A 27,003-nucleotide genomic window follows, 5' to 3' on the forward strand; every position below is an offset into this window, starting at 1 on the left:
TGAGGAAGCCACACCATAAAAGCAAAGCTGATAGGACAGAAAGGCCAAGCACAGATAAGAGCACCAAAGACAGAGCTCAGACAGTTACTAACATACCCACAGCATGCCCAAATCCTGAACGTCAAAATCCGTTATCCAATGACTTTAAATTAGAAAATACAGCAATGAGCATAATCTGATCATCATCCTAATTGTCCATTCAATTCTCCCACGATCTCCTGCACTGTGACACTACTTGAGCCTGACTCACTTATTTGTCCCCTTGTTTTACATCAGCATAACTCCACTGGTGCTGAGCTGAGGTACATCTGTCTGTCAAAGACAGATGGTGTGAGATCAAGTAATATTTAATCTCTACTCTATCAGCTTCTGCTTGTTTCTGGAAAACTTCCCCTCAGTCAGCTGCATGCATGCCAGAACTAGAATGAATTGAATGTACATGGGAACTTTACATAAGTACAAAGTAATCTGTGACCTCATTAATGCAGCTTTTCATACATTCATTTTCTCAACATCCACTTGGGAAAGCAAAATCTGAGTGGGGGACATGCTGCAAGAAATGACATCAGTGGCTCTCTCTCCAGGGCAACCTTTTCTGTCTTCTGCATCACGTAGACAAGAAGTATAAATCCAGTCTATGAATCTGGACTGCTGTATGGAATGTGCTTGTAAAAAAGTCATGTCCTTCTCATTACATTGTAAGCTTACTTTATTTGCACACAAATAAACAAGCTAAGTTAAACTTTATAAAGGAAATTTATCCCACAGCTGCACAGACTTAATGGTAACTGCACTTGAAAAACATATATATATATATCCCAATAATATTTTATATATATATCTAAAGAAACTACATATAAATACAATGGAAAAATACATTCAAAAGTTTTTTATAAAACTTGTCACAGTATTATTTTGACTGTAATAAAAATATTTGTGAGGGAAAGACAGACACACGGAGAAACACAAATATCTAATGTCTAGTGCTTCATCTAAATCCCAAAAATAAAATTTAGTCTTTGGTATTACTAAACAAAATTAAGTTGCAACAATCTACATCTTACAGCCTCTGCTCCACCCTCTCTGATTCCACTTTGCACAGACTCTGCTGGCTGCAAGTTTCCATAATAATTTGCAAACAGACAGAGAAACAAAACCAGCTAAATGTGTAGTGTCTTCTTTCAAGGGCTCCATCCAACCTTCACTGAATTAGATGGAAAATATTATATTGCCTTATTCAGGCTGAAGGCTATACAAAATATTTGAATTGATTTGCTGTCAAAGCAATGATCACCCACAAGTGAAAAATAATTATAACCATGGAACAAACCATGGAACTGCCCCTGTGGCATTCCCTCCCCCATTTTCCCCTTCCCAGTGGGAAAAGTCATGGCCAGCAGCTAGGGAGATGATCCAGCAGCTGTGGGTAACCAAACCCTGAGCACACTGTACAAGTTGCCCGGGAGGTTTTCCATCCAGCCTGTGAAATGCAGTATTGCTGCAGCAGCTTCAGTATGGAAATTTAGATTGGACTTGGTCTCAGCAGGAGCTGAAATAAATCCAAGCAGTGGCTGCAGATGCTTCCATCCCATAAACCCAGCATGAGAGCCAGGAACATCCCTATTTCAACAGCAGTTGGGGTTCATAACACAGAGCAGCAGAATTTTTCTGTATAAGCCACAAATGCACAACATCCATCTGCATTTTTTCCCTGCAAGGTAAAAGCTTTTTGTCCATCTATTTTATCTTTACACTACACAAAAGCAAAACATTTAAAGGAAGGCACATGGCTCTTTGAAGCAGTAAGGGAAATGCACAGCACAGTCTGATTCTCTAGGCAACTTCTATTATGGATATATCTTTTTGTTTGACCAGTCTCACATATCCAACCTGGTGCAAAACTAGACTGACAGAGAGGCAGCTTACACAGTGATACCCTTTTAGCTACAGCTAAATCAAATCAACTTCTTACTGAAAGTCTCTTTTCTACACATTTCTGCATCAATGCAACACAGGAAATTTTGGGGGGAAAGCAAAACAGAGCAGAGAAAAAAAAAAGTGCCTAAAACTAGCTAAAACTACTGACAAATGTCACAACTGTTGGCTTCTGATACCCAGCCTCTCCACCCAAAAAAAGATGTAGGGTAACCTTGTTAATATAAAAATTTTTGTAGCTAGTGATATTTTTAGTGGCAAAACCATAAATCTGATCAATGGTATCTCAAAATGTTCATAGAGACACTGTGTATTAAAAAAAAAAAAAAAAAATTCAGGTTACAGCTGCTGACTGAATGCATGCCCTTGTTATAAAATGCACAGATTTTGGTGGATTATCCAAACAAGTTCTGGTTCTGTACTGTCTTCTGTTCTTCAAGGAATGCTGCTTAATTTGTGTAACTTCATTTTAAGCAAGAAACAAGATAGAACTGAAGCCTATGAGTCACTAAAAATGTTCCAGAAGGAAAAATGATCAGAAATCCTTGTCCCAGCCTGAAAGTTCATCTGGAGGGCTTCCCACTTCAGGTGGATAGCTGTCAAAGTAGCTGTAATCAGTTGGTCCAGACAGCTAGGACATTGAAAACAAACAAAAGGGTTTTTCAGAAAGTAACTTTTGAAATTGTTCTCTAGTGATTATGCATCATTTTTGTTGTTCCCAACATGGAAGGCTAATATGATATAGATGACGTCTTTCAATGGATGCAATTCCTCATTCTTTAAAAGAAATATCTCCAGTAATTACAACAGAACAGTGGCATTAGCCTTCTTATACAAAAGGACTTCCCAAGTATTGTAAAATCCTTGATTTCACTCAAAGCCCTGTTAATTCAGCAAGAAAACTGGGCCACACTGTACAATTTGGATTCTAATTAAGACTGAATCTACACTCGTAGGGTACCTACCTAAAGGAGACCTCAGAAATACTTTTTGTTTTAAATTAAGATCAAAGTGAGTTTCAAATGCTTTACCCTAATCTTAGGGCAAAACAAATAGGCCATTTAAAACTGGGAGCTCAACAGCAGAACACAGGAATTTGTACTCTTCACAGTAATATGAACAGTGCATCTTAATAACGTGCCCATTACCAAGGGAGATATTTTTTTTCAATATTAGTTTCTGACCAAACACCATTTGTTCTAGTAATGGTGCAAATGTAATGCAAAGTACACAGGCAGAATAATATCTCCATTACTTGACTGATTGCAAGTTATGTATTGCTTGCTGTCTCTCTCTGTTTCGTTCAATTTTCTCAAAAAATGTTGAACTGTAATAATTCAAATGCATCTTTGGGAAATTTTTCTGTCTATCACCATCAGCTCTCCTTTGCAGCCAAGCTGTGTTAGTAAAGCATTATGATAAAATAAAAGCCAAAGCCAATACCTCTCTTTTCAAAGGCGATGTTAATTTCCTCACTTTCAGACTATCCCAGTTAAAACCACTCAACCACCTGATTGAAAAGAGATGAGAGACAGGGAGAGACCAAAGAGAAAGACAGTTTCTTTTCTGAAATTATACCACAAAGAGTTGAAAATCACTTGAACAAGGGCTGTGAGAAGGTGTTTTTCATGCCAACTGCTGTAACAACACAGCTGGAAGGAGGAATTTAGAGCATGGGCTGCTTCTGGACCACCAGGCACTTTAGCACTTCTGCATGGAGGAGGTGCAGAGACAGGCAGGTTAATATATACAGAAATACATGCAGAGACTCCTGTGTCTCCTTGGAATGCCACCCTCTTTACAGCATGAGAAAGGGGAGACAAGCAGAAAAATCAAAGAATTGCTTTCCCCAAGCACAAAGTGTAGGGCTTAGAAACAACTCAGATAAAAAAGAGAAAGCAGAAAATGTTTAATTTACATTTTTTACATTCAGAGGGGTTTCTTTGTTAGAAGAAAGACTTGCATTAGAAAAACTCATTATGAGAAAGACTTTCTTTGTTACAAGAAAGAGGACAAAACCCTGAAATTATTGCTCTGGAGCTCTTAACTACTCATTCTTAAAAAGTAAATGTTGAAGGGTCAGGAGGTCTGAGAGGCAGATGCTGAACAGGCAGTGATTTCCCTGAGAATTGAATTAAACTCTTACATCTGCAACTCCAACAACCTGCAGCAAAACCAGTAAAAAATAAGATTTCTAGATAATCATGCTGAGGATTTATGTTCATATTTTTGCTTGCTGTAGTTGCAAAAATACTCAAAAGCAACACAGATGTCTGCAGCTCACCAGTTTGGGTTCTAACATATTAAAAATATTTCAAGTTAAACCCCAAACTTTCTTCTCATAAGTCTCTTTTGCTTACCTATGCTTCTTGATGTCATTTATTCCATTCCTCAAATTGCCTAATCTTTCTGTAGGGTTTTGCCTTAAAAAAAGAAAAAAGCAGAGAGAGAAAAAGAATAAGGAGAAGAATATATAAAATATCCCTATTTTAAAAAGAGCATTTATAGGTCCTAACTGCTTGCACTTAACAGTTGCACAGGGATGCAGCTTGCATAAAACATGTGGCCTCATGAGGAGATACAATGAGATGTTGTTCACTGCCCCTTTTTTCTGAGGATGGAGAAACCTTCCAGAAAGCTAAACCAGCATCACTCAGCTGTGAGAAGCAGCACAGGGAAATCAGCACAGGCTGAGGTTTAGCTGCACATCCTTTTTTTTTATTCCTGGCCAGCAGGTCTGAGTTACAGAAGGAGGCAGATCAAAGTTTGCAGCTACAAAGATGATTTCAGTTGTGGTTACACAAGAGTGCTGAATACTGTTCCTGGTGCCATGGATGAAATCCCACAGGAGCTGGGAATCCAAAGTCAGTGCCACCAGCCAGAGGCTGTGCAGGTCATTGAGTTAGGCTGGCCCTATATATTTTAATATATTTCTAAAGGACTTCAGCCAGTCTTTAAGTGCCCTATGTTTTCTGCAGAATCTACATGCTTAAATAATTTTGGAAGCTTTTTTCTTTTTCTTAACAATGTGCTTGATTTGAAAATTAAATTCCTCAGCTCTTTCCTCAGCCCACACTTAATAAATTTTCCCAAAGATGTTTTTCAGAAAAAAAAAATCCCAGCTGCAGAGAAAGCCCAGAGCCTCTGCAGACTCAGAGGTGTGACACATCCAGGGGCATGCAATGCATGCTGAATACAACCAGGATGGATCAGGCCATGCATAACAATTCCAAGTGAAGTTGTCAGGAATGCAATGCTGCAGTCTGAGTCCTAAAAGAGCTCAATCTATCTACAGCCAGGCTTTGCCCCAAACTGCCCCTCCTACCTGCAGAGTCTGCGGATCAAATCCTCAGGTCGCCTTGTTATTGCTTTAGGAAAATCCAGCTTTTCAATGCCTTTGAGGATCAAATTATATGTCATCATTTGGTCAGCCCCAGAGAATGGTGGGCTAGGAAAAGAAAGCAACACTGGTAAATGGAAGATCTGGCAAGAGCAGACGTGGCCAGTGCTTACCTAAGCAAATAATAGAGAATATAGAAAAAATATAAAAAAAAGCCCACCTTCCTACTTTGACAACCCTCACTCTTTCAACCTGTTTAAGATAATAGAAAGGCTTGAAGCTGTGAAGGTACTAGGCAAAATGCATAACCACGTGTCCCCCTAAGCCAACTCAGAGAAGCTTCCACGTTGTATTGCCACTGAGCATTCCCAAATAGTGATGGAAGTGTGCAGGGAGCTAAAGAGAGAGCTCTGCTTACAGCTCACCCACCCCACTGCACCCCATCACCCACTGATGGGGGAGAGAACAGTCTGCTGACACTTGTTCCTCACAGAAACAGCAGCAGCAGCTACAGGAGCCCCACACCTGCCAATTACAGCTTGTGTCTGGATAAACCAGAGCTGAGAATTTGTAACCCACTTGGTCTGTGACATTTCTGAAATGATGGGAGGTAAGACATGCATAAAGAAGTGTAATCTTTCAAGGCTTTTTAAAAATGACCTTGAAAAGGATTCTGAAAACAAACAAACTAGGTAAGAACTCTGAGCAGGAGGCACTTACCTGCCAGTGAGGAGTTCATACACAAGAATCCCAAGGGACCAAAAATCCACGCTGAAATCATGGCCTTTACTCAGAATGACTTCAGGGGCAACATACTCAGGGGTTCCACAAAACGTCCAGGTTTTCTGCCCTGATCCAATCTTCTTTGCAAATCCAAAATCAACCTGAGCAAAATCAACATTTGCTGGATAATGCAGAGGAGTTTTGCACTGGGAAGCCTGAAGGTCTTAATTGCTTCCTCACCTCCTGCAAAGATCCCAGGGCTGCTAGTTCACAGCTAGAGCAACTGCACAGAGCAGTTTGAAGGAGAGAGAGGTAATTCCATGGGATTACTGAATGTTACAAAACAGATCCATCTATTACCACAAGTAATTTTCTGAATAGTTTTCCTTTTGGGGAGAACAACCCACGGTTTCCTTGAGGACAGGAGATTTACTGTCCCTGGAAAGCATGGGCTGCTCATTGTCTTCAGAATGGATATTTCCAGCTCCCTGAAGGGTATTCTTGTGGCACTTCTCATGGTCACAGTGAAGCATGGCAGGAGTTCTTTTCTGTGCTCCCTCTCTACAAAGAGAGGCAACCTATGACTAAATTGAATCAATGAATGCTGAACTATGATTGTCTGGGGCTGGACAGGGAGGTAACTCTGCACCTGGGAAATGTGGTTTCTGCTCTTACAATAAAACTGACTGCTGGGAGAATTTTTTGCTTTTGCTGTTTATTCTGTGGCAAGAGCTCTCAGAGGCTGCAATTCCCCAGTTTGGCTTGCAGTGGCTTTGCAATGCCTTTATTTCTCATTGTGCAATGAGAAGCCTGCACTCTTTACTGCTGAAGCACGAGAGTTACTGCACTGCAGGATCCTGGTTCTATAATTACCTGCTGTCTGTTTATATCCCCCCTGCAAAGAAACAGGATACAGGCACAAAAGGGTAACATTACAATGGATTGCATTTTACCAATTTTATATATCCTTCAGCATCCAAAATTAAATTTTCTGGCTTCAGGTCTCTGTAGATAATTCCAATTTGATGCAGATAGTCAAAAGCCTCTGTCACACACCCAACACAAAACTTGGTGGTGAATTCATCAAAGCTGCCTCTGGAACAAAAACAGTCACAAGTTCTGAAAACATCTCAGTTATTAACCAGGCAATATAATATATAATATATTATAACCAGCATATTAACCAAACTGAACCAAACACCTTTTTATTGAATAGAGAACCTGCTCAGCAGCCCCATGGGCTGACTTTACAGGGCAAGGTGATGCTGTGCTTGCTGTTACCTGTCTCTCAGCAAGCTCCACAGTTCCCCTCCAAGGCAAGCCTCCAGGAGCATGTACACGTATTTGTTATCCTTGAATGTGCGGTACAGCCTGTGGAGACACACAGAAGCAATTTAGGAAATGCAAAACAAAAAGCAAGGTTTGCACAGTGCCTTTCCTCCAGAGCTCGTGTGCCAAACCTCACTCCTAGCAGTGCTGCCCTGAGGATCAGCTGGGGGACAAAATCAAGGAAACCTTATGCTCAACTTACTTGACAACGAATGGAGAACATATCTGCTCAAGGATTTTCTTCTCAGAATAAATATGCTCTTGCTGTTTGGTGTCCACTACGTGTTTCTTCTTTATACATTTCATAGCAAAAGCCATGTTCTCATTTTTAACTTTAACCTGTGAATAAAAATGATGAAAAATGAGGCAAAGAATGGATATTTTAAGAAATCTTTCTCAGTAGATACACTGATATCCATCTTTTTTTGTAACAAGGGACAAATTCCAGATTTTCTGCAGAGCTGTTATGTATGATTTTAAGCCAAGCATCAGTCCCCAGTCATAAAGTGAAATATTCCCTCTGTTGATTTTATATATACCAAATAGCAGCAGCTTGGATAGGTGTTACATATCACAATGAGTTTATATCACAGTGGGTCCCAATTTCAATTTAGAATTTCTAATCACCAGCATGATACAAAAGAACAAAAAGGAGAGGCAGTTTAGGAAGAATATATACAAGTGATTTTGCATTACACTGAAATGTTATCCAATATGCAATAAAAAGATGGAAGTTAAAACATGGCTTTTTGGAAATGAAGGAAGCAGATATCTGTGTTCTACAGCTGGATGAGAATTCAATTCTTAGCTTAGTATTCAGATGCTGCAGTAGAATTCTAGTGTGGATTTTTTTTTTTAATTTTTTTTTTCTTTTTTTTTGTGAAGCATGAATCAGAATGAAGCAGTTGATGATCTAACTACTGTAAAGGATTATTGACTTCACTAAAAGCACAGAGTCTCCTTTGATTTACTATTACCTTCAGCAGCCTGTACAAAAAGCATTCAGGTTTTTGTCAGACCTTTGCAACTCAGCCAGGGGCGAGTGGGATTTAAGGCTTTGGGCTAATGAAGCTCTTGGTGCCCCAGAAGCACAGATGTCCAGGCTATTGAATATGACTCAGAAGAGCCACTGCAGATTGTTGGAAGTCTCCCAGAGAGCCCAGCCCAGAGACAGCTCAGCTGTGGGGCACACAGAGCAGCTCTGACAGCATCAGGCTGCCCCAGGTCCAGGCAGATCCCTGGAAAAACTCCTGCCATTCAGGGCACAGAGTGAACTCCACAGGCACAAACTGATGGCTCTGTCCAGTGACCAGGAAGGTACTTTTAACAGCAGGAGATGGAGGCACACAAGAATGGATTTGCTTCTTTAAACACCCAAGCCTTGTAATGTTTTTTTTTAACTATGCATTGCTTTATGGAGAATTATTTCTGCCTGAGGGACACAAGCACACAGAATACCAAAATCCTGCACATTATTCAGTGGCTAAATCAATCATCCAAGACAGAGAGCTACATGAATAATTTTAAAACATTCTCTTACAAGCTCAACCCTTCCGAACCCACCAACACCCAGAGTTGTGACAACTTCTAAATTCTGGAATGGGGCAGCAGGGAACTGGGCTACTTTCTCCTTCAGCTCTATCATCTCCAAAGACACCTCTTTGGTCAACTGTCCACAGAAGGATCTTCCTCTGCATTAAGAAAATTAACATAGGTTAGTGCTTTTCCTTGCCGTTACCTTTAATGATCCTATATAAAGGAAAGGAAATGGAAAAGGAGGAAAGGGGAAGTGGGAAACATTAAGATTTCTAACAGAATCTTAATGGAATCCTATGGAAGTAAATTAGAAGAAAAAAGCTACTGAAATTCACTGCAGCTGCAAAAGTTTGGGCACTCCAAGCTGGAGAAGCAATGCTTGAAGGACTGTGTACCAGTTCCAGTAGAATGATCAGAAATAAGAATGCAGCAGTGTTTCTAAACAGAGGAAAATACACTCTGCTAACCTTCCAGCAGTGCTCAGGCTGAAATCAGAGGCACACAAACCAAAAGTGTGGCCCACAGCTAAAAGCAGACATCAATAACATCAGTGCTACACTGAACCATTAAAAAGAGACTGTTTCTTTTATATCTGCTTTCTTCTTTTAGAAATGACACAATCTTTAGCACAGTAATACCATTTCCTTAACTCAGCCAGAGTTAAAGTTGGCCTTCAGGGGTAAAAACAACATCACTTATTTTTCTGTGCTCAGTTTTCCAGGAATAGAGTGAATTCTTGTTTAGAAGTCAATACCCTGAGATTCTATGTAATTTTTGTATCAGAAAATGTTTGTTGGGCTCCATAAGCATAGCCAGACTGTTTTATTACAGTGACTGCTGTCATTCCTATTCCTGATTTTACTTACATATCTGTCACTCTTTTTAATAATTACCTGCTGTGGGTGTAACAAACAAAAGATCTGTCTTACTTTGCATGTCTCTTTTCATCAGCCTGGGCCAGATTAGCCACATAACCTTCCAGGTAAGTCTGCAGCTCCTCATAAGTTCCAACTGTTTGATTAAATGTCCTAAAAACACAAATGAAACATCATAAACTGCTGAACTTTTAAGTCATGACCCAGTTGAAGCTGGTTGACAATCAAGGATCACTTCCTTCAGGCTCAAGAAATTATCAAGAAATCTAGCAGAGGGGCAAGAGACAGAGAAATTAACTCCTGTAATTAGTCAGGCTTAAGTGGGAAACACAGGAGATGGAAGCTGGGTCAGGCTACTTGGAATAATATAGAGAGGTTGTCAGGGTAAATATGAATTAGACAAGGAAGGCTGAGGGCCATCTGGAATTGATCTGGCCAGGGATGTCAAGGACAAGAAGAGAGGAAAAACAAAGGATGATGTGGACCCTAAATGGAGGGGGGAAGGCAGAGTTACTGAATGCCCTCTTTGCCTTGCTCTTCACTGACAAGGACAGGCCTTAGGAGCCTCTGACCCAGGAGATCAGGGCAAACATCACCACTGCAAGGAGAGAAAGAGCAGAGTTATAACTCTGAGCTGCTCTGAAGCATCTCTGCTCCAGCACCTGCTGTCAGCCCCTCCTCATCAGCATTCCTAGAGCACAACCTCTCCCTCAGGATTCATTTATTGTGGTACTGCCCTCAGTGGAGTGACATTAGCCCACTGGAGGGCAGCCTGCAGAAAGGGGAAGGCAGCCCTGTGCTGCAGTGATGCACTCACTCTCTGTCTATAACGAGGCACTCCACGCTGTTCTCGTCCGCAATAACGTTTGCTGATCTGACGTCGTCACTGAGGGTTGAAACACATCAGGAGAATTCAGAGCACATCAGAGTCCTCAGACAGCCTCACACTGCACTCATGGAGGGTCACAGCTGCTCTGGGGGAAAGGCCTCAGCAGCCTGTACCTGCATTAGTGCTGCTGGGCCAAACAAAACTTAGCTTTTTGCCAGTCATTGTTATGGTCTAACACAGTATTTTTCCCAGTTTCAATAGGGTTTGGTTCATGGCATCCTTTAGCAGCCTTCCAAGAAATTAGGGTCAGATGTCATTATCACTACATCAGGATTTTCTCTGGTTTCTGAAATGATCCTTGGATATAAAACTTCCCCAAACCCAAGTGATTCCCTACTCAATCACACATACAAATATGTATTGTGTGACTCCTCTGTTTCTTACTGCCGTGGGCAATGGAAACAAGAGCTCATTCCAGTCATGATAGATCTTATCCACTCTGAAATCACCTGGCACAAGTTTCACCACAGTTTTTACTGAAGTATTAACAATAAGCCACAGTACAGAGGGCCAGAATTTGATTTCTACAGGGAAAACCAAAGGTAGATGCCAATGTAAACTTTCAAGCTTTCTGCAACCCCTCAAAACATTAACACAAATTTGGTCACTACCTGCATCTACCGGCTTTGCAATCAAAATAAAGATTATATTCAAAATAGCCATGAGCTGTACAACCTGACACATAGTGATGGAACAACTGAAATCCTGCACATCACAAATCAGACAGTGTGAACAAACCTGATGAGAGCCTTTTCTCCAAAGTAATCTCCTTTGTGTAGATTTTTAATCACCTGAGGCTGTGAGTGGTCTGCAGTGCTCTGGGTAACTATCACCTGCAAAGCACAGGAACAAAAATTTAGTAAAGTAAAATTTCAAAGTATTGCATGATTTTTCTTTTCTCTGTATTTCAGTCTTAAACTCAGTAATGCTGCAGAAAGAATTACAATATATATACATAGTTACCCCCTCCTCTCAAAAATTCCCACCAAAAATTCCCTGATCCCTCTCTGATTTTTGCTGGGAAGAAGGAATACATTCATTACTGGTAACCCCTCAACATTTATCATCTCATACCTTCTGAAACAGAGCAGAATAAGTCACATTTTAATGAAAAACAGAAAAATACTTCAGTTCCCACAGTGGGCAGGTGTCCTATGAGCTTTTTCTCTTCTCAGCTGAATAGACAGCACTCCAGAAGCATTAACTCACATTTCCACTCATGGAACTCTGCTTCCACAGCAGCACATTCTGCTGAGGCCCATGCTAGCAAAAACCAAATTAGGATATCTACAGACACAGAGATGTTCTGGAAACTGGAAGTTTATTGAGGAAAGGTCTCCTGATTTAATTCTTTAGGGTCCTGTGTCAGCCTCCAAGGTAGCAGCTGAGGGATAAAGGCTGCTGCCTTGCTCCTCTGGGACTAACAAAGGAAAGGATTCTGAGACACCCAGGCCATTCTCCACTGAGCCTGGGACTCCATCACCTCTTGGACTTTTCACAAATCTATGTTTTGCCCATCAGATTTTGCACCGTCTAGGAGAAGATGTAGAGTCAAATCTCATTTACAAAAGAATTACCTTTACATCTCTGCCACAGTGTCAAGAGGCTTCAGGACACAATTTAATTACATTTTAATTAGAGCAGTATAACATGAATTCACTGTGAATGGAAAATTAGGCTCTCTGAACCTCTGCAATTCTGCTCCAGGCTTTTATCGCTGTATTGTGAACTCTAAAACATGTGCAGAAACACTCTGCACCATTTTTACTGAATACCACACTACTCAAGACAGCTTTTGAGATACAAGTGTTTGTATCATGCTACTTTACAAATAATTATTTATTGCACCTTACCTTTCCTTTTGCTATTATAAAGAAGGTGTTTCCTTCTTCTCCTTCCCGAATAACATAATCTCCCTTGTCATAATACTCCTGGTGGGGGGCAATGAGAGACAGTATTGTCCAATAAATCTCTGAAAGGTTATTATGCAGAGTTCTTAACACATGTGGATGTTTCATTGATGTTCAATTTCCTATATCCTTCCTATATGCCTCCATGCAAAAAGAGTAAAGAGTTACCAATGCCCTTGGAAAAAAATCCCAGCTATGGTTATACATCAAACCTTTCCCTATTATATATCAAAACTTTCTCTATTATATATCAAACCTTTCCCTTCAAAGGCAGCTGGCAAGTGCAGCCCTAAGGACACAGATATTTGGCTGGAACTGTGCTGGGGACCCAGTGCCTTCTTCCTTTACATTTTGCAGTGTATGTGGTCCAAGGAATATGAAAGTGTTAAATATCCACGTCACAAAGAGGTAAATTTGATTACCCAAAGAGTCCTGGAGAACAACTTTGTACTTAATCTTAATAAAGGATAGATTACAAATCCTCTTAACTACTTGCTTGACTCCTTTGATGCCAGAAATATAACTTAGTTCTATGTCACTAAATGTTATTATTTTCTGCCAACCTGGAATTCAACTCCAATCACTCCAAAACCACTCTCGTACTAAAAAAGCTTGGTTGTTTTTTATTTTTGCTGATTTATTCTTCATTGTTCTTTTGAAAACTTACTGAATTCTATTTAGAAAAAACTTAACAATATCTTACCACTTCCAGACAGTCCATGATCTTGGTTAATTTATCTTCAGGTAAGTTTTTCAGCAGGGACACACTTCCAGAAAACAAACAAAAAAAAAAGCCCCACAACCCAAAGTATTTATCATTAACAATTTTTTATGATCTCAAATATACAATTTTTACAGCCATATTTTATAACTAGTTAAACTAGTGGTGAACACAGTATACAACTAAATCTTAATTTGGAAGGTTCAAGCATTCTCATCCTGTTTTTTTAGATAAACAAAACTCACACAACTTAGAAATGCAGCAAACCTTGGTCAGTTTGTAAACCAACTTTGTATTTCAGGAGAGGAAGGACCTTAGTGGGTGTAAGGAATGATTTCAAAAGAATCCAGCAATTACAAATCCAAGACATTATAGCAATTCAAGAATATATTTTCAAGTGCACTGCAGAGACTGCAAAATCAAAGGTAAAAACTTCAATATTCTTTGGACAGCTGCTGAAATATTATCCAATTACAGTAAAAACTTTGTGAACTTGCTGATAAGAATGAAAAAACCTCCCACCCTGATCACTCAGACTTGTAAAATTTAGGAAACTATAGAAATTTCTATCTATTTAGGCTCAACAAAGAATTGTGTATAGAAATCAAAGGTGGAGAGGGAAGTGAAAATACTCAAGACATTCTATCCATGGCCAGGCTTGGCATCTTGATTTGAAAGCATAACAGAATGGTCATTCTGTGTTAAAAAGATAAAATATTACATAATCTAATTATGGTTTGGAACCTCTAATTTCCTGCTCTTCCTAATGAGAGGCATGGCACCACTCTCAGTGTTCCCTGCAGGAGAGAATTACTCTGCTCTGCAGATTTCCTAGTAATTTATATTGGAATTAGTTAATAAGTTGAGAGACATGCAGATCTCATATTCAAATCTCCAAAGGATAAGGAATATTCCTTAATCTATTCCAGTTTATTGGAGGATATACTTAACTTTACTTATTATATTGTTTTAAATTCTAGACCTGTAAGTTTCCTATACATTTATACTACTACTTAAAGGCATTCAAGCATCAGTGTGATACAGGAGAAAAACAATTAAAGTGGAAAAACACTCTTACGAATCTTAAAAGAAAAAGAAAAAATACAAATGTTCAGGCTTTTGAGGCCACATTTGCAAGAAGAGCACTGTTTTCTCTCTGTTTACAAGATGGGCACCTTATTAAATAGCACAAAGCAGTATCAGAAATAAAAATGAATTGTATTTACCTTCTAAGGAAGTTTCTGTATTGCTCTTGTCTGGTTTGTGCTGTCACTCTCATGATATTTTGAAACACTTCTCTGTCCAGTGCCCATGTTCTAACATTGGTGATTGCTTTGAAAAAAACAACAAAAAAGAATAAAATCAGCAATCTTTCCAAATTATTTGATGGATGATATTACAGCATCAGCTCATGGTAGAAGGCAGACTGGCTATTTCACAAGGCTCAAGGCTGAATTTTAAAATATCCAGCACCTGTTGTAATCAGACTTACAAAAGAATAAATTCTCACTTAAACAATGCTCACTAAAGTAAGGAATAGATTTCCAAAATCACTCTACAGAGTGATTTAAATGTAATTTCATATGCTGAGCAACCTTGAAAATGGCAGGGCTGAACACTTGGGAAAATCTACTCTAATCACAGACAGTCACTGCACTCAAAAGCTGTAAAATGCAAAGAAGCTGATTTGAAAGAAAGCAGAACGTGGTTGGTTTTCCAAAATCTATGATGTTAAATACTGTGGCTTGGATCTAACTCTAATTCAGATTATATGCAAATGTCTGTGAGATCTGCACTAAGACAGAAATCACAGACGTCAAGAAATACATTTAATTTACATTTAATCCTGTGATCCTCACACACTTTTCCTCCTAACCATCCATTATATAAGGGAATAAAGGGTAATCAAAATATTAATGATGCATTTTCAAAAGATAATCAAACCATTAATACAATAAGCAGGCACAGGATTCAGCATCAAAGATTCAAGCCACTAAGCAGCCTCTGAGTGCAATCATCAACACTTATTATTTTAAATAAAAGGTGATTCTATTAAATTTAATCTCTTCTTTTAAAAGATGCTACACCATATTCAGCAGTTTTCCTTCTGCCCTAAGAAAGAACAAAACTGTGTTTCCTGTAAGATAAAATTTACAGAAAAATTTAGGGAATTGATTCCCTCCATCTATCATCAACACAGAATCATTTTTACAGGGAACAAAAATTCCAGGTTTAAAATGAAGAACAGTAATTTCTCATTGCACACAACATACACATATATTCTGCCATCTATAAGAACAGATCAAAAAATATCTTTGTGTGCTGGATGGGAGAACAAAGGTGCCACTTTGGTTTTATTTCTCTCCTAGATAACATTTTTCAGTTTACTTTGCCTGAAGAAAACATGGCAAGTATCCAGCCTATGGCAAATGTATGTCCTGTATCTTGTGCCTTCACTAAATGATGTGGTTATTGGGTTAGAAAAACTCCTGCAATCTCAAAGATGAGATTAAAAAAGAATAGGATAAATTCAGAAACATAGGTGTAAATCACATTGCCAGTTTCAAATACAGCTACTGCCTGGGAAGATGGTGCTGAGCAGCAGCCACTGAAACACTGTTTGGATGAAATCCTTCACTTGTGAGTTTGGCAGGAAAAGGGAGCCAGGAGACTCAGCATCAGGAGAAGGTTTTCTCATGTGTTTGCTACTCATGCTCAGTTTTGGAACTCAACATTGTACAGCTCTTCCTCCACAAGGAGGACAGGAACAGCTATTGGGGAGGGGTGGATTTCTGCAGTGATTGCAAGCATTCAAATACCTTTTCTTGTCCATAATTGGACAATTCTTGTCCTACCTCAAAACCAATTAATGCTAACAAAGGCCTAAAGCAGCTTGACATCTTATTATGCAGAAACACTACTTTATAATGCTAATACTATACAGCAGGCAAAAAAAGAAAAATAGGGAACATATTCAATTAGAACAGCATGTTAGTAAGAAAAATAATCACATTACTGATGTTGTTCTGTTTATCAGGCAGCAACAAAAACAGATTACATGTAATAACTTCCATCTGCATAGCCAGCAATGATTAAGTCCTAAACTGGGTGCAGGAAGAAAGACCAAAAGCTTTTATTTCCATTTGCTCCTTTTTAAGTCAACATGAACTCTTTATACTTACTGGTGGCAGCAAGTCCCTGCAGATTTAGACAAGAACAGAAATTAGTCTTCAAACAGAAGTATTATTTATGGAGTGGTGGAGAGAGGAAAAATTATGAACTTAACCATATTTAGTCTCTTACTTGTCACAGAGCAATTATGGCATGTTGGAAAAGGAATCAGGGGGTTTTTAATGGATGTAAACCCAGTCTTATTCAAGAAGAGGAACATTTATATAGAGCAACACTTAACAATTCCATCCTGGTCAGTTCCCAAACTGCCAGCTGCAAATGGATCTGGGCAAGACTCAGCGACTTAACCATGATACAGAACTAAAAGAAGTACAAAAACAACTAATTCTTGAATATGGATTTCCTCTTGAATTAGCCTGTACCAAATCTACTAAAACATGGTTCTAGTATGCCTTCAAACTCACTGTAATTCCATCCTTGGCACTGCATTTGACACAAGAAAGGAGAGCCAGAGACCACCACCTCTACTAAAGCATCCAAAATTAAAACACAATCCTGCCCTGGTTGTTAGTATGCTACAGACCAGGCTAACCATCACAATTTGGAGGTGCCTAATTGTTTATCAAGGGTTATGTCAGAGATGGAATTCCCAAGCAGAAAGAACTCAGGGAAGAAATATGTGAGTTAAATGTAGATAGCCAAAGCATGCAAACATCTATCAAATGAAAACTTCAAAGAAAACCTGGATATAAAAGGGATCTCACAACACATCCACAGTCTGCATTTTGAGCAAGGTTGCTGTATTTAACCTCAGGTACCTTTCACTGAAGCTGTCCGTGTGCAGTTGTATAAAATGGCCAGTTCACCAAATGCTGTCCACACAGGGATTGAGGAGAGTAGTTTATTCTGCTGAAAGACTTCCAGACTGCCCTCTGTCAAAAATCATCAGGATAAGAGGTATTAAACCTGTGCTCAGCTGCACAGACTGAATGGAAAACAAATCAATATATTTCTGATTTTGCCATTCCCTGGAACACAGGAATGGGACTAACAATGCAAAAAGTGCTTTGAAACACATGTACAAACCAGAAAAGATTTATTTTTTAAATAAACTGCTAATCTACAGATGTGCTCTGGAAGGGAGGGCCATTCTAAATCTTGAATTTGCTAGAAAAAACTACTCATTTTTGGTTCAGATACTCTAGTGTGGCCTAAAGAAAAAAGTCTTGAAATAATGATCATAGGAGGAATTACTCATGGTTTATCACTTCATATAGATGCATGAGTATATATATGCAGAATGCAAAGGAGAGGGGAGAAAAATTAAAAGCACATTAAATCTTCATTTAAGAAGTTGTTCTGGAGGCTTACTAGCAAAAGTCAAAGAAAGTCTGAACTTCACAGTTTATGGTCCCAAAAAACCTTCTCTTAAACATGCTATGAATGTTCTGCCCTTTTCTCTCCAAGGCACACACCATCTCCTCAGGGAGGGTTCTAACATGCCAGAAAAAGTTCCAGGTGCACATCTCCTTTTGATATTTCATCTGTTTTCAAGGTGTTATCATTTTGTCTTGCAAGAATATGACCACACCATCACCAATCCTGCCTCCTCTCTGTTCCTGTAACATTTCTGTTCTCCTAACACAGTTACCATCATTTTTTTCCATCTAACCCATCCATATGAAGCCAGAAAATGAGCTCTCCAAGAAACACCAGTTTGCTCCTGTTCAAATATTCCCACCTCAACAGAACATACTCCTTATAGTGTGAGCTCTAATTCAAATGAGCCTCTGGGACTTTTAGTGGTTCCCAATTGATGAAATATGCAAATTAATAACTAATTGTTTTAATGGTGAAATTATTATAGAGCTCATCCAGGTGTTAAACTCTAGCTGTTCAGCAATTTGAGGCACAGTGGCAGACAGCATAAAAGATTGCAGGTTTGGTAGCCTAATTTTAGGAAAGCCTTCTTATCCTAAAGCTTTTTGTTTGCTTTGCTGTTGTTTTCCCTAGAAAAAAAGTCTCAACTTTGAGAACAACGAATGTAGACCTCATCTTTCAACTTCCCATACACAGAAAACTGGTATCTTATAAATGTTGAAAAGTAAGTTTATTTCAGGAGTGGCTTCACCATTGAGCAGTTCTCTGTATTTTGTATAATACCTGTTCTGCCTCTGGAGAAGAAAGGGTTGGCTACACATACAACAGGAAGGAATTGCTGGCTTCTGGGCTTTTAGAAATGAAAAAGGTAATGAAAACCATTAAATCAAGACTCCTGTTTCCAAAATGCTTTTTATTGCTCTCACTCTGTTTCATAAAGGTCACAGGTAAAACTTGCATTGCCCTCCCCAGGGACACATTTAGGAGCACAAACACCCTCCCTGTGATTTCCTGCAGAACCTCCTAGCCCCCTTAGCTGTCCCTTGCACTTGTGAGCAGTACCAGTAAGCAACATTCATTCACCTTTGAGCACAAAAATGTGGTTTCCAGGCTCTCCCTGCCTGATGACGTAGCTCCCCTGCTGGAAGGTCCTCTCATACATGCATTCCACCATGTCCCGGGTCTGGTGAGGCTCCAGTCTCTTCAGGAACTGGTTTTTATTCAGGGCATCTGTGATAAGCTTCTTCTCACTGGTTGCAAACAAAAAAACCACCAGGTTTGAAATGCCCAGCATGGCTGGGGTTTGTTATTCAGCGAGCATTCATTCCTCTCCAGAGGACTCCTCTCATTCCTGCTCTGCCTGCCTTGTTCTCACCTTGTGGGAGGGCAGCCTGCTCAGTGTGGGAATTGTCTGTGCTGCAATCACCTGGTGGAGCAATCTCATGGTGCAGCCTTGTTCTCACTGCTCCTGAGACACTCTGCACCATTTCCTGCTCCAGTAAATGCCTGGAAATGGGGGATTGTGAAAACAAGAACTGTGTTTGAGCTGCTGGTGGCAGAGCCCAGGGGTTGGATACTGAGAGGGAGAAAACATGGAGATGAGCAATGGGTGAATGTGTGGCCATGCATGCATTCTGGCAGTCTGTGGGTTCTGATTGATTGGAGTGTGCTCTGGCTCTAGGGCATCCTGTAAAGCAGTGCCTCAAGTCCACACCAGAAATGAACACAATTAAACAACTTCTGCACTGATGGGGCTTCTATGGCCCTGCTGGGGAGTTTTCTCTTGCTGCTGAAGGAAAGATAAACTCTGCCTTCAAGTCCCCATGCTCCTAATATTGACAAAGTCAAAACCCTGACAGATTTCTGAGGCATTTAAGGCCTCCTCTTGTTTGTATTCATAAAGCAATGGGAGGTTGTCATCAAAACTAGGTTATGTGGGAAAAATCTCCAGAGGACAATCCAGGAATGAACAAACCTAGGGCACGTAAATACACTTACATTGTTACTAGCCATGTAATAAAATAAGTAAAAATAAGTAAAGGTGATGAGATGAGGCAGGAAAATAAAACCAAGTAGCTATGGTGAGGACTGTGTTTAGAAATGGGGATCATAACTTACCTTCTGCTGAAAGCAACAGGGTTATTGGAATATAAGCTCTAACTTAGTTTTCATCTAAAACCAGCCTTGCTAATTTGATTCATCCTGGCCTGCATCATGTATACAATACTGCAATAAAATACAGTAATTGCATATAACCCAATACATACAATTGCATATACCCAATATAACTCCAAGATGAGCACAAAAGCTTCCAGAACTATAGAACAGGAGACTATGCTTCTAAAACTTTCATTAAAATCATTCCTGCTGAGATACTCCAAACAAAAGTATGGCACTCAAACCCCTGCCATACGAATAGCATCACATTTGTTTTACAAATATTTCTGAAAGGAGCTGGTGACACTGTGGAATCAATGCAAATTCAAGAAGCATGGAGCTTCCCCTCCTTCAGAGCCAGCTCCTTTCACAGCTGTGCAGCAGCACTGTGAGGTTCCTCACAGCAGTGGGGCTGCCTTCAGTCCTTTCTCTCTAAAGGGGAGGCAGCCACTGACTGCAGCAACTCCAAACTCCCCTATAGACACTGCCAGGCTAAAGGTTCTGTATTTTAATTACAGCAGACAGAACTCTGTAGACAGTGAAGGTTACACTCTGTTCTTATGTATCTGAACTGCCTGAACTCGACCTACTACAGTATCTACAGACCAGGTGAGGAAACCAAATGTTTGTGCCTTTCATCATTTGGCTGCCTCAATAGCAAGGTGATGATGTCTTACACCTGTGCACGTGTATCACAGGGTGATCTAACCTACAGGCATAGCAGTGCAGCTTTGTGGTGCTTCTTCTGGCATATGTTTGCTTCCAAAATATTTGGAAGATCAAATAATGCTTCCATCACTATGACATAAAAAAATGATGTGCACTAGGTTTGGATTGCTTAAGCTGCAATACTTGCTTTGGTTCTGGCTGCTGCACTTTGTTAATCCACTGGCTTCTCTGCTGGCTTCACTCCTCACTGCTGTCACAATTCTGTCTCTGAAAGCACCCTAGAAAACCATGTGGTGGACTGCAGTACAAGGATCGTGCCAAGGAGAAGGCAGGTTACAAACAGAACACTCTTAAACTGTGATTTAAGCTACCCAGGCACTTGTGATAAAATATTAATGCAGTTCCCTTACTCTGGAAAAACACTGCTAGCTGAAGATCTCAGCTCTCTGTGGTGACTCAGGCAGCCTCTCTGATTCATGAGGCACCCTCTAAGGTGGGTGCTGGACATGATGGATGAGAAAACACGCCTCATAACTCTCAGGTCTACGGTGGTGAGGACTCAGATGTGGCATGAATAATAAAGCTCCCCACAAATCTGAAGGCACTAAAGTCACTGGCTGTAGTCCAGGCAGAATCTGGCTACCACCATGTTAAACAGACTCTCAGGTTATGCCTACACTGCAAGGTGAAAGAGGGTCTAGGTCATGCTGAAGGATACCAGCCTGACACCTCTGTCTGCAAGGTCAGCTCTGACACAGAGATTTCTGGGTCTGTCAGAGTCTACAAAGTGTAATTGCATTCAAAGAGGAACAAGAAATATTCAGCTCCTACACCATGATTGTTAGAAGAAGGAGTGAGCTGGCAATAAAGGTAAAACCCCAAAAACCTGTGAGATTCTCAGCTGAAATACAGAGGCTACCCAGTGCTCTTATCTGAAATCTGTGGGACACAGATGATTCTTGGTTAGTTACCCACAACCTCAGCCAGCACCTATCACAGCTGCAAAGCCTACATGAAATAGGTAAATATTTCAATCCTGATTTATCATGAGGAGAGGATAAAATTGTGATAAAAGTAATAACCTTGGAACACAAACATTGAAGTCCTCTGAAACGAGCTCACCTGGAATCCTTTCTGACCATTGCTTTTTCAAGGGAAAACATGGTTTGCCTGCTCAAATCACACAGCCTTGCTGTTGGCTCTGCAGACACACCTTCCTTGGCTCCTCTCCTCCTATCAGCAGCAACTTTAAATGGAGAAGGCTGAAGAGAGTGCTCTCCTTGAGTGATAACCACATCCTGCAGCTTGTTCAGCTGTATACACTTGCTCTGCAGCTCCTTGGTGAGTTCTGCTATCACCTTAGTGTGCATAGCCAGCTGTTCCTGAAGCTCAGCAACATGGCTTTGACTCTCTTGCAGCTGCTGATCTTTTCTCTTCAGCTCCTTTTCCAGTTCAAGTATCTTGCTGCAGAGGACATCAGCTTGCCCATTGATCACATTGATGCCTAGGCATGGGTCCATCAGAAACTTGTGGCTGGCAGCACAGCCAATAGCAAGGTTTGCCACGTGCCTATTTGGCTGCCTCAGGTGCTTGGGTTTCACTAATCCATTCCCCATTTTGTCCAGACACCTAGGTGGGAAAATAAATTTGCAGTTTTATTTCATTCCTGAAGGGGAAAAAATAAAATAAAGTCACAGAATGTTGAGCAGTGAATTTAGTAATTAGCTGGCAGCTGAATTTGCCATATGCAACTGTAGTAAACACAGCTGATTGCTTTCCTCCTCTCCAGTTCTGCAAGTCAGCAGGGTAAAAGGCAAGGAGAAGAGGTAGGGAGGGGTTGTAGAAACAAAGCAAAAGATCCCATGGCTACTACTTCATCTTTGTGAGTTGAAGAGATGTGTAAGCTCCTTTCAGTCTAACAAATACAAAACAAACAGCAGGAAGGAAAAAAGCTTGTGCTTGACTGCTAAAGCAAGAAAACTGTTAGAAGGCAAAAATAAAATTTGGGTCACTTTCACATGGAGGAATGATTGCTGTGTACACAGACTAATTTAACAGTGGGTACATACCTGCTGGCATAAAGGATGTGTGGTTAGTCAGTGTATGTACATATAGCACACAGGCAGCTGGCATCATTTCTGCAGCTCACCCACTCATCTAAAACTGGATGGTATTTTTTAGTGTAACAGTTGCTTCTGCTGTCAAGGAACAATTATCTTTTTATAGGGAATTACCCCCTTGCATTGGCTACTCATGACAAGTGACCAGGAGAAGGAAAGTCTTGGGCTCCTGTCAGAACACACCTACACCTCAAACAAGCACTTGTTGCAACCAGCAGCCTTCAGCAGATTTGCAGTGACCCACCTTGGACACAATCTTTGGCATGTTTCACTGGATCATTTTAGGAGGAGCAGGGAATCGTGCTGCTGTTGTGGTCAGGCACCAGCAGGCTCAAAGCTGCTGCTTGCCTGCCCATGGATGAAGGGCTGCTTGATCCCAGTGATGTGGATCAAGATAATCTTTTATCATTTTATTGGAACTGGATAAGAACATGGCCCTGACAAGGTACATTGATCAGATGACAAGAAATAAACTGAGAGGCTCCAGAAATTTGCTTTCACTTGTTAGTATAACAATACTTTTAACAGAGGCAGAGTTCTGTTCCTTTTTAAAGCCTTCAATGGGTCAGAACTGAAATAGCTGACAAATCTAGTTTTGTTTAAAATAGTCTTACTTCTCAGCTCTGTCTTGCTTATTGTGACTTTGAGTAATATTTTTCATTTGTGCCAATTTCACAGATGCATTTTGACAGCTGGTGGTTCAGCCTGTTAACAGGGACACCTCAGTATGCCAGAAATTAAGGAAAATCTGTACTGCACAGGAAAATTTAAACAAATTGCACATCAGGGTACCAAACCAAATAACTCTGGAGAGGGACCTGTGTGTCACTGCACATGGTTTAGTCAAAGATCTTAGCTCAGCATGCAGCCATATTTAAAAGCAACCCCAAACAACAATGAAATAAAAGTTACAACATAGAGAGGAGATTACAGGAAACACATCATCACACTGTAGCAGTCTCTGCTACTGAAATCAGTGACAGTCAAATAAACAATGTCCCATACACTTTATATATGAGTGACTGCCCCAGGGCACAGAAAAACCTACTTGTTTGGATTGTATCCAGAAACAGAACAGGTTTGCTGTGTGATGTTTGAGGTTCATAACCTATCCACCTCACTGGAGTGACAATGTTAGCAGCTTCTGTCTTCCCATTGTTAATTGTCAGTGGGCAGTGGATCTGACAGATCCCTGCTTCCACACAGTGCCCTTCACTGGCCACACGTGTCAGAAACTCGCAGGAATCAAGAACAGACTGACAGGCGATTTTGGTAATTCAGCATTACAGTAGCCAGTTCTAGCAGAACTTAAAGCCTTGCTCCTCCGCCCTCTCACCAGCTTTACCCACAGCTCAGAGACAAAAAGCACAGCAGGGCATTCATTGCTGTGTGTGCTACAGGGCACCTCACACGCTCGGGGTGGCTGGACACACGGGGCAAACCCAAAACCCACCCGGGAGAGACGGAGATGCCCGCGCCCGCACAGGGATGCTCGGGGGATGCTCTGGATATGGTCCGGGGGATGCTCGGGGGGTGGTCAGGGGATGCTCGGAGGATATTCCGGGGATGCTCGGGGGATGCTCCGGGGACGGTCCGAGGATGCTCGGGGGATGGTCCGGGGATGCTCGGAGGATATTCCGGGGATGCTCGGGGGATGCTCGGGGGATGCTCCGGGGGATGCTCCGGGGAATGGTCCGGGGATGCTCGGGGGATGGTCAGCGGATGGTCCGGGGGATGCTCCCGGGACCCCGCGCAGCCGAACCCGGGTCCGCCGCAGCCCCGCGGGGTGCGGGCGCTGCCGGCACCGGCGCCCCCGCCCTTCCAGAACCCGGTACGGCCCCGGGAGGCCGCGGCTCCCCCGGGCTGCCCGACCCCGACCCCGGTCCCGGTCCCGGTCCCGGCTCTGCCCTCACCTGCGGGCCCGGCTGGCGGCACGGACGGGGCGCTGCTCCCGGGGCCGGCTGGGCACGAACCCGCTCCCGCTGCCCGGGAGAGGCGGCACAGGGGCGGCGGTGCTCGCCCGTCCCTCCCCCTGTCCGTCTGTCCCTCCCCTGTCCGTCTGTCCCTCCCCCGCGGCGCTCCGGTCCGGCCGTGCATACAGGTGTTTGTCCTGCTGCCCGCGGAGGGCGCTTGGCGTGGCTGTGGGGCACACACCCGCAGCCCTTGCTCTCTCCTGTCCTCTCAAGCTGACCCTCAAACACCTGAATCGGGATTTTAAAGAGTTAGGATTTTAGCTAAGGGCTGGAAGCAATTCATATTGTTCAGGGTGTAAGTTAGATAAATTATATGTTAATGATTATTAGATGCTGAAGCTAGAGATAATAGAGGTGTTGTTGCCAATTATGAGCTTGTTTCAGTTTTGTTTCTAGAAGGAGATGGAGTAAGTGAACTGTTATAAGAACAGATTGAAACCAGTAGAACAGTGGCTGACACCTGGCTTTATACCAATCCATCACAAAGCAGGGGACCTTGGATTGTGCCAGAGAGTCACAGAGACCTGATGAAGACTTTCCTTACTTCATCTTTCAGGACCACTGACCCAATTCGAGACCACCAACCCAACTGAAGAGAAGAATTGCACACACATGTGATGGACTATTTGCCTCATTTTAATACAGAGCAGGGATGGGAGGTGCTGGGGTGATGCATCTAAATAAATAAATAAAAGGCAAGGAACCTGGTATGGAGCTGCCACATCTCCATGGGATTACCCCCCTGCAGCCTGCCAGGGTCTTAATAAACATATCACTTTGTAACTTTAACTAGTTAGAGAGTCTTTGCCCAAGAACATATTAGTTTTAATGACTCACACCACTGTACAGTCCTGTGAGGAGCTTGCCCACTTCCTAGGATATATCTTCACTCACCCCAGAATGGAGCATTGCCTGTTTTCAACATTGACTCTTGGTGGAGTCCAGATTTCACAAGGGCTGTTCTCTCCTGGCATGTCTCTTCATGCTGATTCAAAACATCTGTCTCCAAGGGTTGTTTACCTGAACAACCTGACAAATCAGGGATTTAAGCATTTTACAGCAGGCAGAGAACAACATGCATACCTCTCCCATGGATGCTGTCAAGAAGACTTGGTCTAATGCCAACCTGTAGCCTCTAGGACACTGGCTCTCCAATTTTCTTCTCCACAAGTACCCTCTCCTTTTGGCACAGCCTACTTATAAATCTTCCTTTGGTTCCAGCAGATCTCAGTGTTCCACAATTGCTGTCCATGTCTGGGATGAGGCAGCTCACATAAATTCTAACAGAACCTGCCCCCAAAAGAAGAAATTCTAAATAAATGCTGGTCACATACATTTCACTACTCAACAACCTCAAATCAGAAATGTTACAGTGCTCAGTGAAGCATGTGATGAGAAAGCTTGTCCCAGCAACCCCTTACACAATGCAAATGAGCTGCTCTGGGATGCAGCAACTCACTCAGATTCCCTGAGGAAATTTGCCAGCACCCTTTTCTCCTGTTGCAAAGTTCCTAAGAAATGCAGCCAGGAATGCAGAGACTGCTCCCTATTTGTGGTACCCCAGGGCTGTGTGGGGTCTTGTTCTTTGCTGGTAAAGTGGAAAAGGTAGTGGGTGCACCCGGGAGTTCACCTCCCAGGAGACTTTGGAGATCAGCATTCCAGGCCTGGAAGGACTGAGGTCAGCTGCAGGGCACTGTCTGGAGGCCCTTGTACCTGTGTGGGCAGGTCCAGCTGTTACACCTCTTCTAAAAATTCCTTAGATATATTACAGAGCCTTTTTATCCCTCCAGAACTTGTTTCAGGGTAGCAGTTATGTTAGGGTAAAATTAGGGATGCTTTGGTCAAGCTAGATTAGAACTTCATTTGATACAAGTTAGCTTGAAAATTTGGAAAGCTTGCAACTTATTTTGGTGTTATTGTGAAAGAAAAAGCTGTGCAATCATATCACACAAGGCCTATATCCTGTAATAACAACTGCCCTGTCTGCAAACTGCAGGGGCAGCAGTAAACCTACGAAGCACAACAGGGGTGGTCTGTTGTTAATCCTTTCCATTTGTACTGCTGTCTTAGAGAGAAATAGATGAGACATTTATTGCCACAAAGTATTGAGGAGCAGGAGCTTGAAAACATGGGGATTTAGATTGTACCTTTCTGCTGCTTTCATGTTTTGTAGCAGAATAAAATTGATGGTGTTAAATGTTACTTTGCAGGTTTGGGGTTTTTTTTTAGGTAGAAATCAAGCAGGGATTGGAAAATAGCAGTGCTTCTGGATCTTCCAAGCCTTGCAAAATATATCTTTATTTTAAGAATTTTG

General features: G+C 41.5%; 1 protein-coding gene across 1 annotated transcript; it reads right to left on the minus strand.

Annotated features, from left to right (window-relative positions):
- Nucleotides 1-691: 691 nt before the first annotated feature.
- Nucleotides 692-24,698, minus strand: PRKG2 (protein kinase cGMP-dependent 2). The gene is made up of 19 exons (XM_056490781.1): nt 24,630-24,698; nt 21,719-22,225; nt 18,854-19,020; nt 17,209-17,322; nt 14,485-14,590; nt 13,241-13,304; nt 12,481-12,558; nt 11,366-11,460; nt 10,556-10,624; nt 9,793-9,891; nt 8,868-9,018; nt 7,530-7,666; nt 7,280-7,369; nt 6,952-7,093; nt 5,996-6,159; nt 5,261-5,383; nt 4,296-4,358; nt 3,379-3,445; nt 692-2,566 (listed from the first exon to the last, which is right to left on the minus strand). The coding sequence occupies exons 2-19, from the start codon at nt 22,210-22,212 to the stop codon at nt 2,471-2,473; spliced, it is 2,319 nt and encodes a 772-aa protein (XP_056346756.1). The 5' UTR covers nt 22,213-22,225; nt 24,630-24,698; the 3' UTR covers nt 692-2,470.
- Nucleotides 24,699-27,003: the final 2,305 nt, after the last annotated feature.

Source organism: Oenanthe melanoleuca, chromosome 4 (assembly GCF_029582105.1).
Source record: "Oenanthe melanoleuca isolate GR-GAL-2019-014 chromosome 4, OMel1.0, whole genome shotgun sequence".
In the NCBI taxonomy this organism is placed as follows: domain Eukaryota; kingdom Metazoa; phylum Chordata; class Aves; order Passeriformes; family Muscicapidae; genus Oenanthe; species Oenanthe melanoleuca.

What these genes read in the sequence shown, in the direction of transcription:
- PRKG2 (XM_056490781.1), bottom strand. Translation starts at nt 22,212, where the DNA reads ATGGGGAATGGATTAGTGAAACCCAAGCACCTGAGGCAGCCAAATAGG. An exon ending in CCACATTTTTGTGCTCAAAG is followed by an intron (nt 17,323 to 18,853) that starts GTGAATGAATGT and finishes GATTTTTGACAG; the next exon opens with AGGGCAGTCTGGAAGTCTTT. An exon ending in TACAGAAACTTCCTTAGAAG is followed by an intron (nt 13,305 to 14,484) that starts GTAAATACAATT and finishes GTTTTCTGGAAG; the next exon opens with TGTGTCCCTGCTGAAAAACT.